The 13,731-nt window shown below is 38.9% G+C and overlaps 1 protein-coding gene across 4 annotated transcripts; it reads right to left on the bottom strand.

Moving 5' to 3' along the window:
- Nucleotides 1-1,556: 1,556 nt before the first annotated feature.
- On the bottom strand, nt 1,557-9,171 carry MTERF1 (mitochondrial transcription termination factor 1). Of its 4 annotated transcripts, none has more exons than XM_011989737.1 (3): nt 9,108-9,165; nt 8,507-8,565; nt 1,557-3,438 (listed from the first exon to the last, which is right to left on the bottom strand). In XM_011989737.1, exons 1-3 carry the CDS (start codon nt 9,117-9,119, stop codon nt 2,268-2,270), a joined length of 1,242 nt encoding a protein of 413 aa, XP_011845127.1. In that variant the 5' UTR covers nt 9,120-9,165; the 3' UTR covers nt 1,557-2,267. The 4 variants fall into 4 exon arrangements, with proteins under 4 accessions (XP_011845127.1, XP_011845153.1, XP_011845136.1 ...); XM_011989746.1 differs by having other exon boundaries at nt 1,564-3,438; nt 9,095-9,137; XM_011989755.1 differs by having other exon boundaries at nt 1,564-3,438; nt 9,091-9,118.
- Between the last annotated feature and the right edge of the window lie 4,560 nt (nt 9,172-13,731).

Below are 13,731 nucleotides of genomic sequence, written 5' to 3'. Positions count from 1 at the left end.
TGAACAATGAGAACACTTGGACACAGGGTGGGGAACATCACACATCAGGGCCTGTCGTGGGGTTGGAGGAGGGGGGAGGGATAGCATTCAGAGAAATACCTAATGTAAATGACGAGTTAACGGGTGCAGCACACCAACATGACACATATATACATATGTAACAAACCGGCACATTGTGCACATGTATCCTAGAACTTAAAGTATAATAATAGAAAAAAAAGAAAATGGGATAATAAAAAAAAAAAGAAGCCAGTCACAAAAGACCATACTGTATGATTCCAATTATATGAAATGTTCAGAATAAACAAATTTATAGAGACAGAAAACAGATTCGTTTTTGCTTAGAGCTGGGGGAACAAATGGAGGGAAACAATGGGGACTCACTAACAGGTACAAGGTTTCTGTTAGGATTGCAAACATATTCTAAAATTAGATTGTGGTGATGGTTGTTCCTACGGTTTGACTCTCTGTCCCCTCCAAAACTCATGTTGAAATTTAATCCCCAATGTGACAGTATTGAGAGGTGGGGCCTTTAAGAGGTGATTGGATCATAAGGGCTATGTCATCAGAAATTGATTAATCTATTCATTAATTAATGTATTAATGAATTAATGGTTTATCACAGGAGTGGACTGGTGGCTTTATAAGAAGAGAAAAAGAGACCTAAGCACATTAGCACTCGCCATGTGATAAGCTGTGCCGCCTCAGGACTCTTCAGAGTCCCCACCAGCAAGAAGGCTCTCACCAGATATGGTCCCTCAACCTAGGATTTCTCAGTTTCCATAACTTTAAGAAATTCATTTTCTTTATAGATTTTCCAATAAATTATAAATGTATTATAAGCAATGGAAAATAAAGTTGCAAAACTCTCTCTATATATATATAAATTGAACTGTGTCAGACTTTAAGTAGGTAAATTGAGTATGTGATTTACATATAAATAAAGCTGCTTTTTAAAATACTATCTTTTTATTATAGGGATCACTGATTGCATCATTACTATGTGCAAGAATATGCACTTAGAGGTGCATTTTCATTTGATTCCTACCAACTCTGGAAGGTCAATTTCTAGTGTTACAGATGAGAAAAACAGGTTCAGTAAATTTAAAACATTAACACAAGTTATTCAGGAATGGTGCCCAGATACATCACTCTAAAGCTCTTGCTTTCTAAACTGTGCCATGCTTGCCATCAAATAAACAAAGATAATTATAATAAGAGTATTGTTGAATATATAAATGGCCTTAGAAAAGCAGACATATTGTTTTTATCAATAGTAGGAATAAGGTTTTTTAAGGCATCACTGACAGCACGTGAGGTTTAAAAGGTTGAGCGCCATTATGTTAATTCAAAAACGACATCTAGAAAACAAATGCCTCTGGAAAATAATTAAAAGTCATATAATTTGTCCCATATCTTTCAGTTTATGTCAGAGCTAGACTGTTTCTTGAAAATACCGACATTATCTGATTTGTCATTTTTTAAGTCAATGCCTCTGAAAATTACTCAATATTAGCTGAAATGCCAACAAAATGCACAGAAATGATTACCATTTTCTTAAACTATATTAGGCAAAAATATTCCTTTATTTAGATTATTCACATTTAGTTTTTTATGCACATTTAAGACTTTATAAACACTAATATTAGCAATTCCAGAAGGGTAGGTAGATTTTTTAAATATAATTACTCTTATAAAAGGAAGAAAGAGACTTAACACTAAAGGACTGTATTTTGTGACTTCACCTATAATGCAACTAATCATCTACTTAGTTGCTCTGTTAATCTATTCGCTTCTGCAGCAAATTATCACTGACTCAGTGGTTTAAAAGAACACAAATTTACCATATTATGGTTCTGTGGGTCAGAAGTTTGACACTGATCCCACTGAGCTAAAAAGGTGCCAGCAAGGCTGCATTCTTTCTGGGGACTCTAAGGGAGAATCTGTTTCCTTGCCTCTTCCATTTTTTTTTTTTACAGGCCCCCTTCATTCCTTGGCTCAAGGTGTCTTCCTCTTTCAAAGCCCCCTTTTACCTTCCTTCAAAAGTAGTCGTCTTTCTTATATACGATCACTCTGACCTCCTCTTTTGCCTCCCTCTTCAACTTTTAAAGACCCCTATGATTATATTGGGCCCTCCCAAGTAATTCAGGATCATCTCCCCATCTTAAGGCCCTTAATAACATTTTAACTTAATCACTTCTGCAAAATTCTTTTGCAATGTGGCATAACATATTTACATTTCCTGAGAATTAAAAACACTGGCATCCTTAGGCCAATCTGCTTAACTTTTTCAATTTAGCTTCGTATCTTTTTTTACTCCAAGATAGAAGACTGATGTTTAAAGTACTCAAGTTACAGCCAGCATTTACCAATTCTCTGATTCGACTTTTTAAAGTACTTATGCTTGAATCCAGAACCCGAGGATTTTCCATTATTTGTGAAATACTAACGTTTTCTTCTAAGAGGCAGCCTATTTTATCATTAAACTTCTTCTCTGCCAAGAAGATCACATCTGGATAGCTTAAGACAAACTTCTGTACCTCTTCTTCAGTACATTCAAGAGAAAACAGCTTCTTTTTGATATTTGCGTAGCTTCTTCTGGCATAGTCATTGGAAAGATCTAGGATTTCAGCTCCTGGACCACATAACAGAACCAGCAGTTCCTCACTGTTCAAGTTGAAAGTTGACTGTAAGAATTCAATGTTAGCTTTTACCCGCTTGGTGCTCTGAATTAAGATAAAAGGGTTTTTTAAAATTATCTTCCTGACAAAATCTGTGGGATCATTGTGACCCAATGACAAACAGGTTGCCTGCAAAAAATCAACCATCTGTTTATTCAGATCAAGACTATTGGAGAAGGTACGAGGGGCATTGGTCAACAATCGACAAAGGCATTTGCGGGTCAATCCAACTGAGTAGAGGAACTTTATATTATTCTCTAAGTTTAAGTTGTTATTGGACCGAAAAAAGGATTCAGGAGAACGTTCCAAAATATTTACAATTTCAAGGTCTGATGTCACAATATTTCTCCACAGATCCCACCGTTTTGAAAGATTCTCAGGAGTACGTGTTATTGCTCGTGGGTATCTTGATATGATGCTAGCAATCACTTCTTTGCTAGCTCCTTTGGAAAGAAGGAATGTCTTCAGGTCCTGCTCATTGGTAATCATCCTATGAAAAACTCCAGGCTGTCGTTTCCTTGCCATGTCAACATCTACTCCCATAGTAAGTAAGTTGTTCAGTAGCTCCTCATTTTCCGAAGGCTCACCATCTGCATTATGACGCTTCACACCAAAAAGCCTAAATGAAACTGATTTGAAGATGATTTCTGCTGAAAATCGGGTCATCCAACATCTTGAACCAAAGAGAAAGTTACTTCTCATATGCCAGAGGTTTCTTGGTGTCATAATGGTTAGGTAGTTCAAACCTTTTGAAATGCTGTGTAAAACAACACATAAAATATTATACAAATGCATGTGTTAAACAACTAAATGGCCATATTATGATCCTATGAGCATCATGGTCATTTCTATGAGAATATTACCTTCAGTTCCAGCTCTACAGAACTGTGTTAATAATTTGGCCACTGCACTGTCTCTCCCTAGCACACTGCTTCTGTTATTTGTAGGCATGGGGCTGCTTCCATTGTTAACATAAAGAAAAGCAGGATAGGGCACCATTAGTGACCCAGAATTGTTCTTCCTTTTTTCATGCTCTTTTTGTTTACCCTTGCCTGCCTTGGCTACCTAAAATCAGTTGACCCTCTCCATTTCTGCTTTGTCCTCCGGATTTCCAAACTTTTTTTTTTTTTTTTTTGAGACAGGGTCTCACTCTGTCATCCAGACTGGAGCACAGCAGCACAATCATGGCTCGCTGCAACCTCATCTCCCTAGGCTCAGGTGATGCTCCCACCTCAGCCTCCCAAGTAGTTGGGACCACAGGAATGCCCCCACACACCCAGCTAATTTTTTATTTTTATTTTTTGTAGACACACCGTTTCACTATGTCACTCAGGCTGGTCTCAAACTCCTGGGCTCAAGTGATCTGCCTGCCTTGGCCTCCTAAAGTGCTGGGATTACAGGTGTGAGCCACCATGCCATGTCTGGCTTATTGCCTTATATTTCAATTTTCCAGGTCTTTGACCTTGCCCTGCCCATAGATACTAGATTTCTTTGCCTCTGGCCTCCTGGTTTTCAAACTCTAAATCTAGCCCTGAAAACCAACACCTCAGATTAATTTCCTAGAAACAGTAATTAATAATATTGATTGTTAATGAACATATGAGGAAACAGAGGAAATTCTCAACATCTTGAACATCTTTTTCTAGATTCATGCTACCCTTTATATCCATGTTACCATTAAAGCCTTAATTTTTCTTAGCTTATATAGAGCTCTAGTCAACAGCTCTTGATCACAATCATTTGGTTTACCCTACCATTCCCTACACTGTAATCCAATAATTCCAAACCAATTTTCATCATCAAAATGATCTAGTTGCGATATTAAATCCACATAGCCCATCACATGTGAAACTGTGCTGAAAGATGGCATGTAAACATTAAAACATTACTTTCACCATTCTCCCCTTCTCCATCACCATATTAACAAGACTAGTTTTGGACTGTTTGCATGTGTTGCACAACACTTTCAACTTGCAGCTTCTAGCATGTGACTAAAACCTCAATAACTCATTTTTCCTGATCATTTAGAAATGGGGCTCAAAACATACTAGCTTATTTATAATCATAATCATAGGTCCCTACTAAAATGAGCATCTCTATTTATAAGAAATATTTTATGAGAAAAGCAACAGAAAAAGTGTTCTGTTATTCAACCTATCTGATTTGTTTCTAAGCTACTTGTGCCTGAGTCATATAACGTACATACATATTTTTTTAAACTGTACTTTTGCCTTTTTAGAATATATAGCTGTAACAAGTTCATGCTTGATTTCTAATTACTTACAATGGGCTCTGACTTAGAAAAGGCATTCTTTTTTCTCCTTTTCCTAATTAAGCATAAAATAGAAAATAGAGATAGATGATTCCAACCCACTACTAAACTCTTTGGGCTAAAGACACTGCTTTCAAGATCAATTTCAAAGAAAGCCTCTTTGTGTCTGTCCTTTCAATTACTCCAATTTTAACTAGAACTTGATTATGCCTACAGGCAGGGAACATTCCTGTGGCTCACATAATCTACAGATTCTCACAGAATTGGGAAAAGACCCCAAAACTATAGAATCAAGTAATGTGTAAAGCCAAATGCAAGGCACTCACAACATAAACATCAAACAACAAAAGCACATTTTAGATTGATCCATACTCTGCTGAACTCACTATTCTTCACTTCTCCATAATACCACATACTACTCTGTAACTACGTACTCTTCCAAAAATGCATGAATTTCAAAACTAAAATACAATTATCCTTCTAACTGAAGAATGAAGGCTCTTCCTTGCATAGCTCAACAGCCTGTTCTCTCTTCCAGATGCTCGAGTGACCTCTACTGGAATAATGGGGCAGAATGCATCAGCTGGAAATCAGACCAGTACTTTCTAGAGAGGTCCAAGATGATACAATGGGATGGAGGAAGAAAATAGTAAAACTGCAATTTATATTTGTCTTAGCCTTTGAAAATTCTTTCTACATATGCTTTATAATATAAACAATATGATGGTACTGTAAGACATATAATCAATAAACAAATGTACATATATTGTAGGTACATTTTTATTGACAATGTACACAATCAAAGAAGTGTGGACTACTACTTTAGACAGTGCACTTTCTTGAGACTATTAGCATCATGGTAAACAGGCTGAACAAGCCACAGAATGTTCAACAGAAATTATATTAATAGCAAACTAAAAATAAGTGAAAATGTATGCCAAAATTCCTAACAAAAAGTAACAAATCTATAAATGTTTCTTCTAAATCTGTCACAAGTAAATTTGATGTCTTGTCTATAACTCATCCTTCATGGAAGTATCTTCCACACAAACTAACATGCCCCAAACTTGAGTAACTTTCCCAGTCCCCAAAGTTGCCCTCTTCTGACTAAAGATATCATTATCACAATCACTATCCTAAGAGTCATTTGCGATAAAAATCCAAAAGTGAGCTTTGCTTTCTTCCTCTTCCTCAACTCCAGTCATCAAATCAAGTAGATTCAACTTCTTTGGCATCTCTCTGAAATCCACCCTCGCTACTCTTTGTAATTCTCATTCTGTTACAAGTCTTCATTCTCTTTTACCCAGCCTGTAACAGCCACCTGATGCGCTTCTCTGACATCAATCACTCAAAACTGCCACCATACTGATATTTGTAAAATGATGTGATTATGTCCCTCATTCTCTGATTAAAGACCTTCTGTAGCTCTCCCCGAAAAAACAAAATCTTCAAAGTGATCTTTTTCTAGCTACCTTTTCAGCTAGTTCTAACAACCTTACCATCTACTTCTAACTACCTTTCCAGCTATCTCTTCTATTCTACCACCTCAATACCTAGCACTACTGCCTCTCAAACCTCTGATCCCAAACATCTTTGCCCATTCCTGTCTCCCTGCCTTTGCTTAAGTTGCTCTTTCTTTTAGAAAGGCCCATCCTCCTGATGCCTATCCATAGGACAAGGTCCCATTCAAATATAATCTTCCCTCAAATCCTTAAAATACTTACAATTGAAGTCAATCATTTGTTTTATGATAACTTATTACTAAGGAATCTAAAACTAAGCTTTCTATTTATAGAAAACAAGAGCTGAAATGGACTTACAACAGGCATCTGAAATTTGGTCTTGATTACAATACTAAAATGCAATAAATTTACTCTAAAAATGACATGTGTGGTCTCAACTAAACCTAGAAACAGTAATTAATAATATCGATTGTTAATGAACATATGAGGAAACAGAGGAAATTCTCAAATATTGTGAATGGGCCAGAACCAGAATTTGGCACCAGCTGCCACAATTTTAAATGTTCATAGCCTTTAACACAGCATTTCCACTCCCTGGAGATTATCCAAATGGAATAAAAAGGGCCAGGGGCAGCAGCTCACATCTGTAATCTCAGTATTTTGGAAAGCCAAGGTGGAAGGATTGCTTAAACCCAGGAGTTTGAGACCGGCCTGGGCAACAAAGTGAGACCCTTATTCTACAAAAAATCAAACTATTAGCCAACTGTAACAGTGCACACCTATAGTCCCAGTTGCTCAGGAGGCTGAGGCAGGAGGACTGCTTGAGCCCAGGAGGTCAAGGCTGCAGTGAGCCATAATCTAGCCACGGCATCCCAGGCTGGATGACAGAATGAGCCCATCTCAAAAAGAAAAAAAAACAAGAATATGTGTTTGTTATGAAAAATAATGACCAGGCCAAGTACAGTGGTTTCACGCCTATAATCTCACCACTTTGGGAGGCCAGGAGTTTGAGATCAGCCTAGCCAACATAACGAACTCCCATCTCTACTAAAAATACTAAAATTAGCCAGGCATGGTGATACATGCCTCTAATCCCAGCTACTCAAGTGGCTAAGGCTCAAGAACTGCTTAAACCTGGGAGGTGGAAGTTGTAGTGAGCTGAGATTGCACCACTGCACTCCAGCCTGGGTGACAGAGCAAGACTCTGTCTCATAAATAAAGAAAAAGGAAGACCACCATAACATTATTAGCTACGGCATAGAAGAAGAAACTCAAATGGCCACCAATAGAATGATTAATAAATTGTGGTACATCTAGACAGTATACTATAAAGGTGCCAAAAATAAAGACTGATCTACTGCAATAAAAAGATGTCAAAGATACTCTACATGACAAACTGCCTAACGGTATGGATAATGCCATGTATATTAAAGGCAGTGGGGGGACATTAATATATACAGAGGTGGAATGACAGTTATTTCTGAAAGATTATTGGAGGCTATGTACTACTTCTGAAATACTGGGACTTTAATGAATATGTGCTACTTTGCAGTCGGACAAAAAAGTTTTAAACAAGTAAAAATGGCCTTAGGTGTGAAAAACAATGGGAAATACGTATTATCTTTATCGATTTTTCGGTTTCTAGCACCAAAAAAGTCACACTTCAAAATTCTCCATGATGCTTTACTCTTAGCAACGGATCTCCATTCAAAATACTCATAATATCTAGTAGGGTAAACGAACACCTAAATAGCCTAATACAAGAAAGTCACCAACTTTCCTCATGTACAAATTTCAGAAATGGCACCTATTCCAAAATTGACTTCAATCTATTTCTCAAATTGACTTTTTAAGTTAACCAAAACCATTATCCCAAGGGCTAATGTTCAAACTTAACAAACACACTGAAAATCTCTATGCTTGTAGTATGATCGGTCTAAAAAAAAGATTTACGTTCCCCTCTGCCCCACAACTGGCCTATTAAACAGGCTGTTAATGGAAATAATCACTGGCCCTAAGATGCCACATTCCAGCTGGTCTTCTTTTGATACAGCAAGCTAAGTTTGGAGATCTTTACATGCATTTCTCACCTTGTTTGTCTTAAGGAAAGGCTCTGCATCCCTCTAGAAAGGCTGGAGAACAGCTGTCCCTAGAAATGACACACATACACAAAAAAGGCAAAATATTTCAGGCCTTCCTAATACAAAATAAGAGTTCGACCCCAGCTAACGTTCTCATTGCATTATGTTCTCGTGAGACGCATTACCTCTTGCAAACAACATCTCTCAGACATACAGAAAAGAGAACGGCAAGTACATGCCTACATATGATGGGAAAAGGTAGCGGAATCACGAATGTTTTGTAAAACCAAAGCTAAGTGCTTCATATACATTGTCTCGCTTTACTCCCCACAACAATTTAGAAGGTAGGCATAAGCCTTAAAATTACAAAATCTGAAACAGCGCCGAGCTCCCATACTAGCCTGCCTTCGCTAGCTGAAGCATTAGGATTCGAACCCAGGTGGATCTTTCTTAACTCAAAACCAAGGTAATTCCACACCGAAGGCTCTTTCCATCCCTCTTCCTCCCCCAAGGGCAACTCTACAAGGGGTTGCACTGTACAGCAGTCACCCACACCCACTTCTTAACAAAAAGAAAGGAAAGCACGGCCTCACCAACTTGCCAATCTCACCCTAAACTGCATCCACCCGCTGTAAACGGCTTTTACTTCCGCCTCTGGGGTCCGGAGCTGCGAGGAGAAGCGGAAGTAGAAAAGACTAACTTCCGGCCTCGGGTCGCGCGCAGAGGTGACGTCGTTGGTCCTGCGCCCCCTCGTGGCGGTACTTCAGCCCTTCGTAGCCCGAAGCTAGGGGCCTGGCAGGGGGCAGCAAGAGACCGCCTTGAGCGCCGGGTATTGAACGCCCAAGACGGGTTTTGGAGGGCGCGGTGGGGCCTGGGACTCCGAGTCGCCTGGGCAGATGGCCGTGGGGGAACTGTAGGGCATTCTATAGGGATCCTATGGTGGCATCCACTGCCGGCCGACGACACGTGGTGGGAAGGTCGCTATTATTTGCATGCCATGTCGCAGTTTTTGATAATGCGATTGCTGCTCCTAATGTGACTAACGCGATGCCGATCAACATCTCGGCGTGTTTTGGTGCAGGAAAAGCGAGTGTGGACTCTCTGTTTAGTCCCAGATTCTCTTTCTTTCATGAACTACCGAACTACCGTGGAAATCCTAGAGTGTCACTCCTGGTCTGAATTCAGCATCCGCCTTCAGGCTGGGAATCAATTCTAGTATATACTTCGATTTACTTGCTTGCAGCTCGAATTCAAATATGGTTCTTTTGACATTGTGACAGGTTTGCGCTATTTAAAGAATGAAGGCAACCGAAACCTCATCTCCACAGTGGATGCGTTTTTGCTCCCTCCTGAAGCGTTGCCTTAAACCACGCAGTCCTCAGCCTCACCTGCCTAGTGATGGTGACAATGGAGGCGATAAAGCTTCAATTCAAGGCACTTCTACTGTGGCCATCAAAAGAAAGATAATATTTACGTTAATGAATTAATCGTGTCTGTCGAGTTATCCTCAAGAGACAACGGTGATTTGGTCCTTAAAAAAACACAGGATCAACAGGGTTGACCCTGAATTTTACAAGGAGGAAAAATTTCAGGCATTACTAACTCCTCCATGTAAGAGCCTAATGATATAATTTTCTGGCTGGGCACGATGGCTCAGGCCTGTAATCCCAGCACTTTGGGAGGCCGAGGCAGGAGGATGGCTTAAGGCTAGGAGTTTGAGACCAGCCTGGCCAACATGGTGAAACCCCTGTCTCTACAAAATATACAATTAGCCAGGCGTGGTCAAAGGTGCCTGTAGTCCCAGCTGCTCGGGAGGCTAAGGTGGGAGAATCACCTGAGCCTGGGAGGTTGAGGCTGCAGTGAGCCGTGATTGTGCCACTACACTCTATCCTGGGTGACACAGTGAGACCGTGTCTCAAAAAAGAAAAAGAATTTTCTTTATGCCGTTTCTTTTTTCCTTTTTTTTTTTTTTTTTTTTTTTTAAGACGGAGTCTCACTCTGTTGCCAGGCTGGAGTGCAATGTGCGATCTCGGCTCACTACAACCTTTGCCTCCCGGGTTCAAGCAATTCCCCTGCCTCAGCCTCCCGAGTAGCTGGAACTACAGGCGCCTGTCACCATGCCCCGCAATTTTTTTTGTTTGTTTTTGTTTTTGTTTGTATTTTAGTAGAGATGGGGTTTCACCATGTTGGCCAGGATGGTCTCCATCTCCTGACCTCGTGATCCACCCACCTCGGCCTCCCAAAGTGTTGGGATTACAGGCGTGAGCCAACGTGCCCGGCGTCTTCATCCCATTTCTATGCCAATGAACCAATTATGTTTTACCGTCAATCTTCCCCTTTGACTACTCCTAGCTGGGTGGTTGTTGTCACTTTGTTTTTAATTAACTCTCTGTTTTGTTGGTTTAGAAGGATAAAGATTTATCTTTGGGAATTTAAAATACTAATAATCAGTCTATCTATTAAGTGAAACTACTTACTGCAATTCATCCAGGTAAAAATTAGTCCTGAAAAATTGGAAATGGCTGTTAAAATGTGAATTTCTAAACTCTATATTCCTTCTTCATGGAAGGAGCTCCTATGTCTGAATTAATATTATTATATATTATGTATATACATACACACAAACTGCTTTACAATCGGCATGTAAAAAAATAAAATTTAGGGATTAAATTAAATAAAATAACCTTTGAGATTATTGAGGCCCAGGCCTCTCATTTTACAAATGAGAACACTGAAACCCCTAGAGTAGGAACTACCAAGAGAATGCATGTCTTATACTTCCTTTACCAGTAAGTCTAAGATTTATGCCACATACTTTGTTGTATTGACTTAGCTATCAAGAATTATTTCAGACTTACTTAAGTAACGTCACCCATGTTGGTTTTTAGTGATATTTTGTCGGTAAAGGCAGATTGGTTCTTTTGAAAATAAGTTATATTTCCCCTCAGAAATTTTCTGATTACAAATCTATTTTAAATGTGTATTATAAAATACTGAAAGTATAACAATAGAAGTGTAATAATGGTTGTGTTAGGATGTTGTATAATTAATTAGGTTTCTTTCTTATTGTATTTCTTCAATGATTTTTGAAATGTCATTACCTCCAGTAAGAGAAATGACTATTGCCTCATCATCTTTTATGATGTTTTACAATAGGACCTGTATATAATTTGCCTGTATTTCATTTGTTTATTCAATGAACATTTATTGAGCACCTGCATATTCCAGGCCCTGTTTTCAGGTTAGGGGATATAGTGGGAACCAAGACAAAGCCCCTGCCTTCCTGGACCTTATTTCTAGTGATGGATCTTACTCTCAGCCTGAATGTCTTCTCCTCTACATGCCTCTTCCATCTCCTTCCCCAAGACCATAGCGACCCATGTCCCTACCAAGTTGATGTAATTAAGAAAAATAAAGTGGCTGAGCGTAGTGATTCACACCTGTAATCCCAACACATAGGACTTAGATACTCAGAAGCTGGGCTGAAAGTCAAGTCTGCACACAGAATCTGTGCTCTATTCAGAAGTGCCTCTGCCTTTTACAATTAAGAATGTTTTGACTGTGCCAAATGTGCCTGTTCCTCTGCCCTAGAAGTGTCCTTCCTGCTTCATGCAAATAGATTTCTGGCAAACCACAGCCCCTCAGTTGACCATTCGTTCATGTTTGAATCTCAGCAAGCCCAATTAAGGTCAAAAAGAAAGTTGCCCTTCATTCCTCCCACCCTTACCTTCAGTCAATAAACACCCACAGATTCCTGGATTCAGTAGACAAATGCCTGCCCCACCCCCACATCAACTTCACAGACAGACCTGCTAGCTTCCTATGTGACTTACTTGAGGGCCCTCAGAGAAACATCAGGTCTCTACCCAGGACTGCCTTATTCCATTCTCTTGCCTGCAGCTGTTTTGTTTGCATAAAGCATAAAATGTCTCCCAGTTGTTCAAGGCTAATTAAAGAAGTAGATAAAATTACCCAGAGTATCTCAGGTTAACACTTTGTTGGCAAAAAATGAAAAAGATTGCTTAATTTCCCCCCCTTTCACAATTGTTTTTTAACAATTTAAGATTTCTAAAGATTTTACTTCAGGCAACTTTATTTCTCTTAAGTGTGCCTAAAGACTTCCTGAGTCAGCTTTCATGTTCCCACACTCATTACCACAAGGGTCTGTGGCAAAGAACTGGATATTTAGCCTAGCAAATTTGCTGATTCCAGACCTGATATGATCGCAATTCCCATGGTAGTTGGATCAGCCCAACAGAGTTGGCCAAAGAAACCCAATAATCATTTGAGATCCCATTTAGCCTCATGAGTTTAAGTACCTTTTGGATTGTTTGATTCTGCTGTACCAAACCTTCAATTAATTATCACGAAGTGATTCTTAATCATTGGTAGAAAAATTAATCTCAACAGAGAGGAGGGGAGCAAACATTCACAAGATGAAATACTACTTTCATTGTCCGAAACTATTTTCCTTTTCTGTTTAAGATGTTTCTTGAAATTCCTCCTTTAGAGATTTATTCCTTGGTATAAACTGTGCTGATTTAAAATTGCAAATGTATTTGAAAGGGAAAGCATATTAAGCCAAAAGTCAGCAACCTTTTCCTATAAAGGACCAAATAGTATTTGAGGCTTTGTGGGTCACATACTGTCTCTGTTGCAAATTCTTTTTTTTCTTTCCATCTTTCACAACCCATTAAAAGTATAAAAACCATTCTTAGCTTGGGGGCTGCTGGGCCACTGGCCATAGTCTGCTAAGACCTGCATTAAAAACTATAGTGAACTACTCACATATAACTGTAACTTCATTTGTTGATTGCTATATTAAAGACATCCAAAAACTAGGAATTTTAAGAGAAAGTACGTGGAGAGAAAAATAATATTTGAAAACATTTATGTAATGCTATCTGCCATGCACAATTCTAATCATTTCACCTATATTAACTCATTTTGTTGTATAATGGAAGTAATATTATCTCCATTTTACAAATGGGGAAACTGAGATGGAGACTATGTGACTTCCCCAAGCTCACGCAGGTAGTAAGTAAGGAAGCCAGTATTGCGACCTAAGAAGTCAGGCTCCAGAGTCTATGACTGTATTCACAATGCTATGCTGACACTCAGGGAGACATAATACTTTAATTTACGTTAGAAAATACAAATAAGAGAGGGGCAAAAAAATAGTAATAATTTCACTTGTAATTCCATCACCTAGAAATAACCACTATTTATATTTT

This window comes from Mandrillus leucophaeus, unplaced genomic scaffold (assembly GCF_000951045.1).
Source record: "Mandrillus leucophaeus isolate KB7577 unplaced genomic scaffold, Mleu.le_1.0 Scaffold1098, whole genome shotgun sequence".
Taxonomy (NCBI): Eukaryota; Metazoa; Chordata; class Mammalia; order Primates; family Cercopithecidae; genus Mandrillus; species Mandrillus leucophaeus.
Note: the sequence above shows the minus strand (reverse complement) of the source record. Positions and strands in the feature narration are given on the sequence as shown.

Bases quoted from the DNA above. Each gene is read 5' to 3' on its own strand.
- MTERF1 (XM_011989737.1), bottom strand. The intron at 3,439-8,506 runs GTGAGAAATGCA...TGTTTTACACAG, and splicing joins CTTTCCTTAAGACAAACAAG to CATTTCAAAAGGTTTGAACT.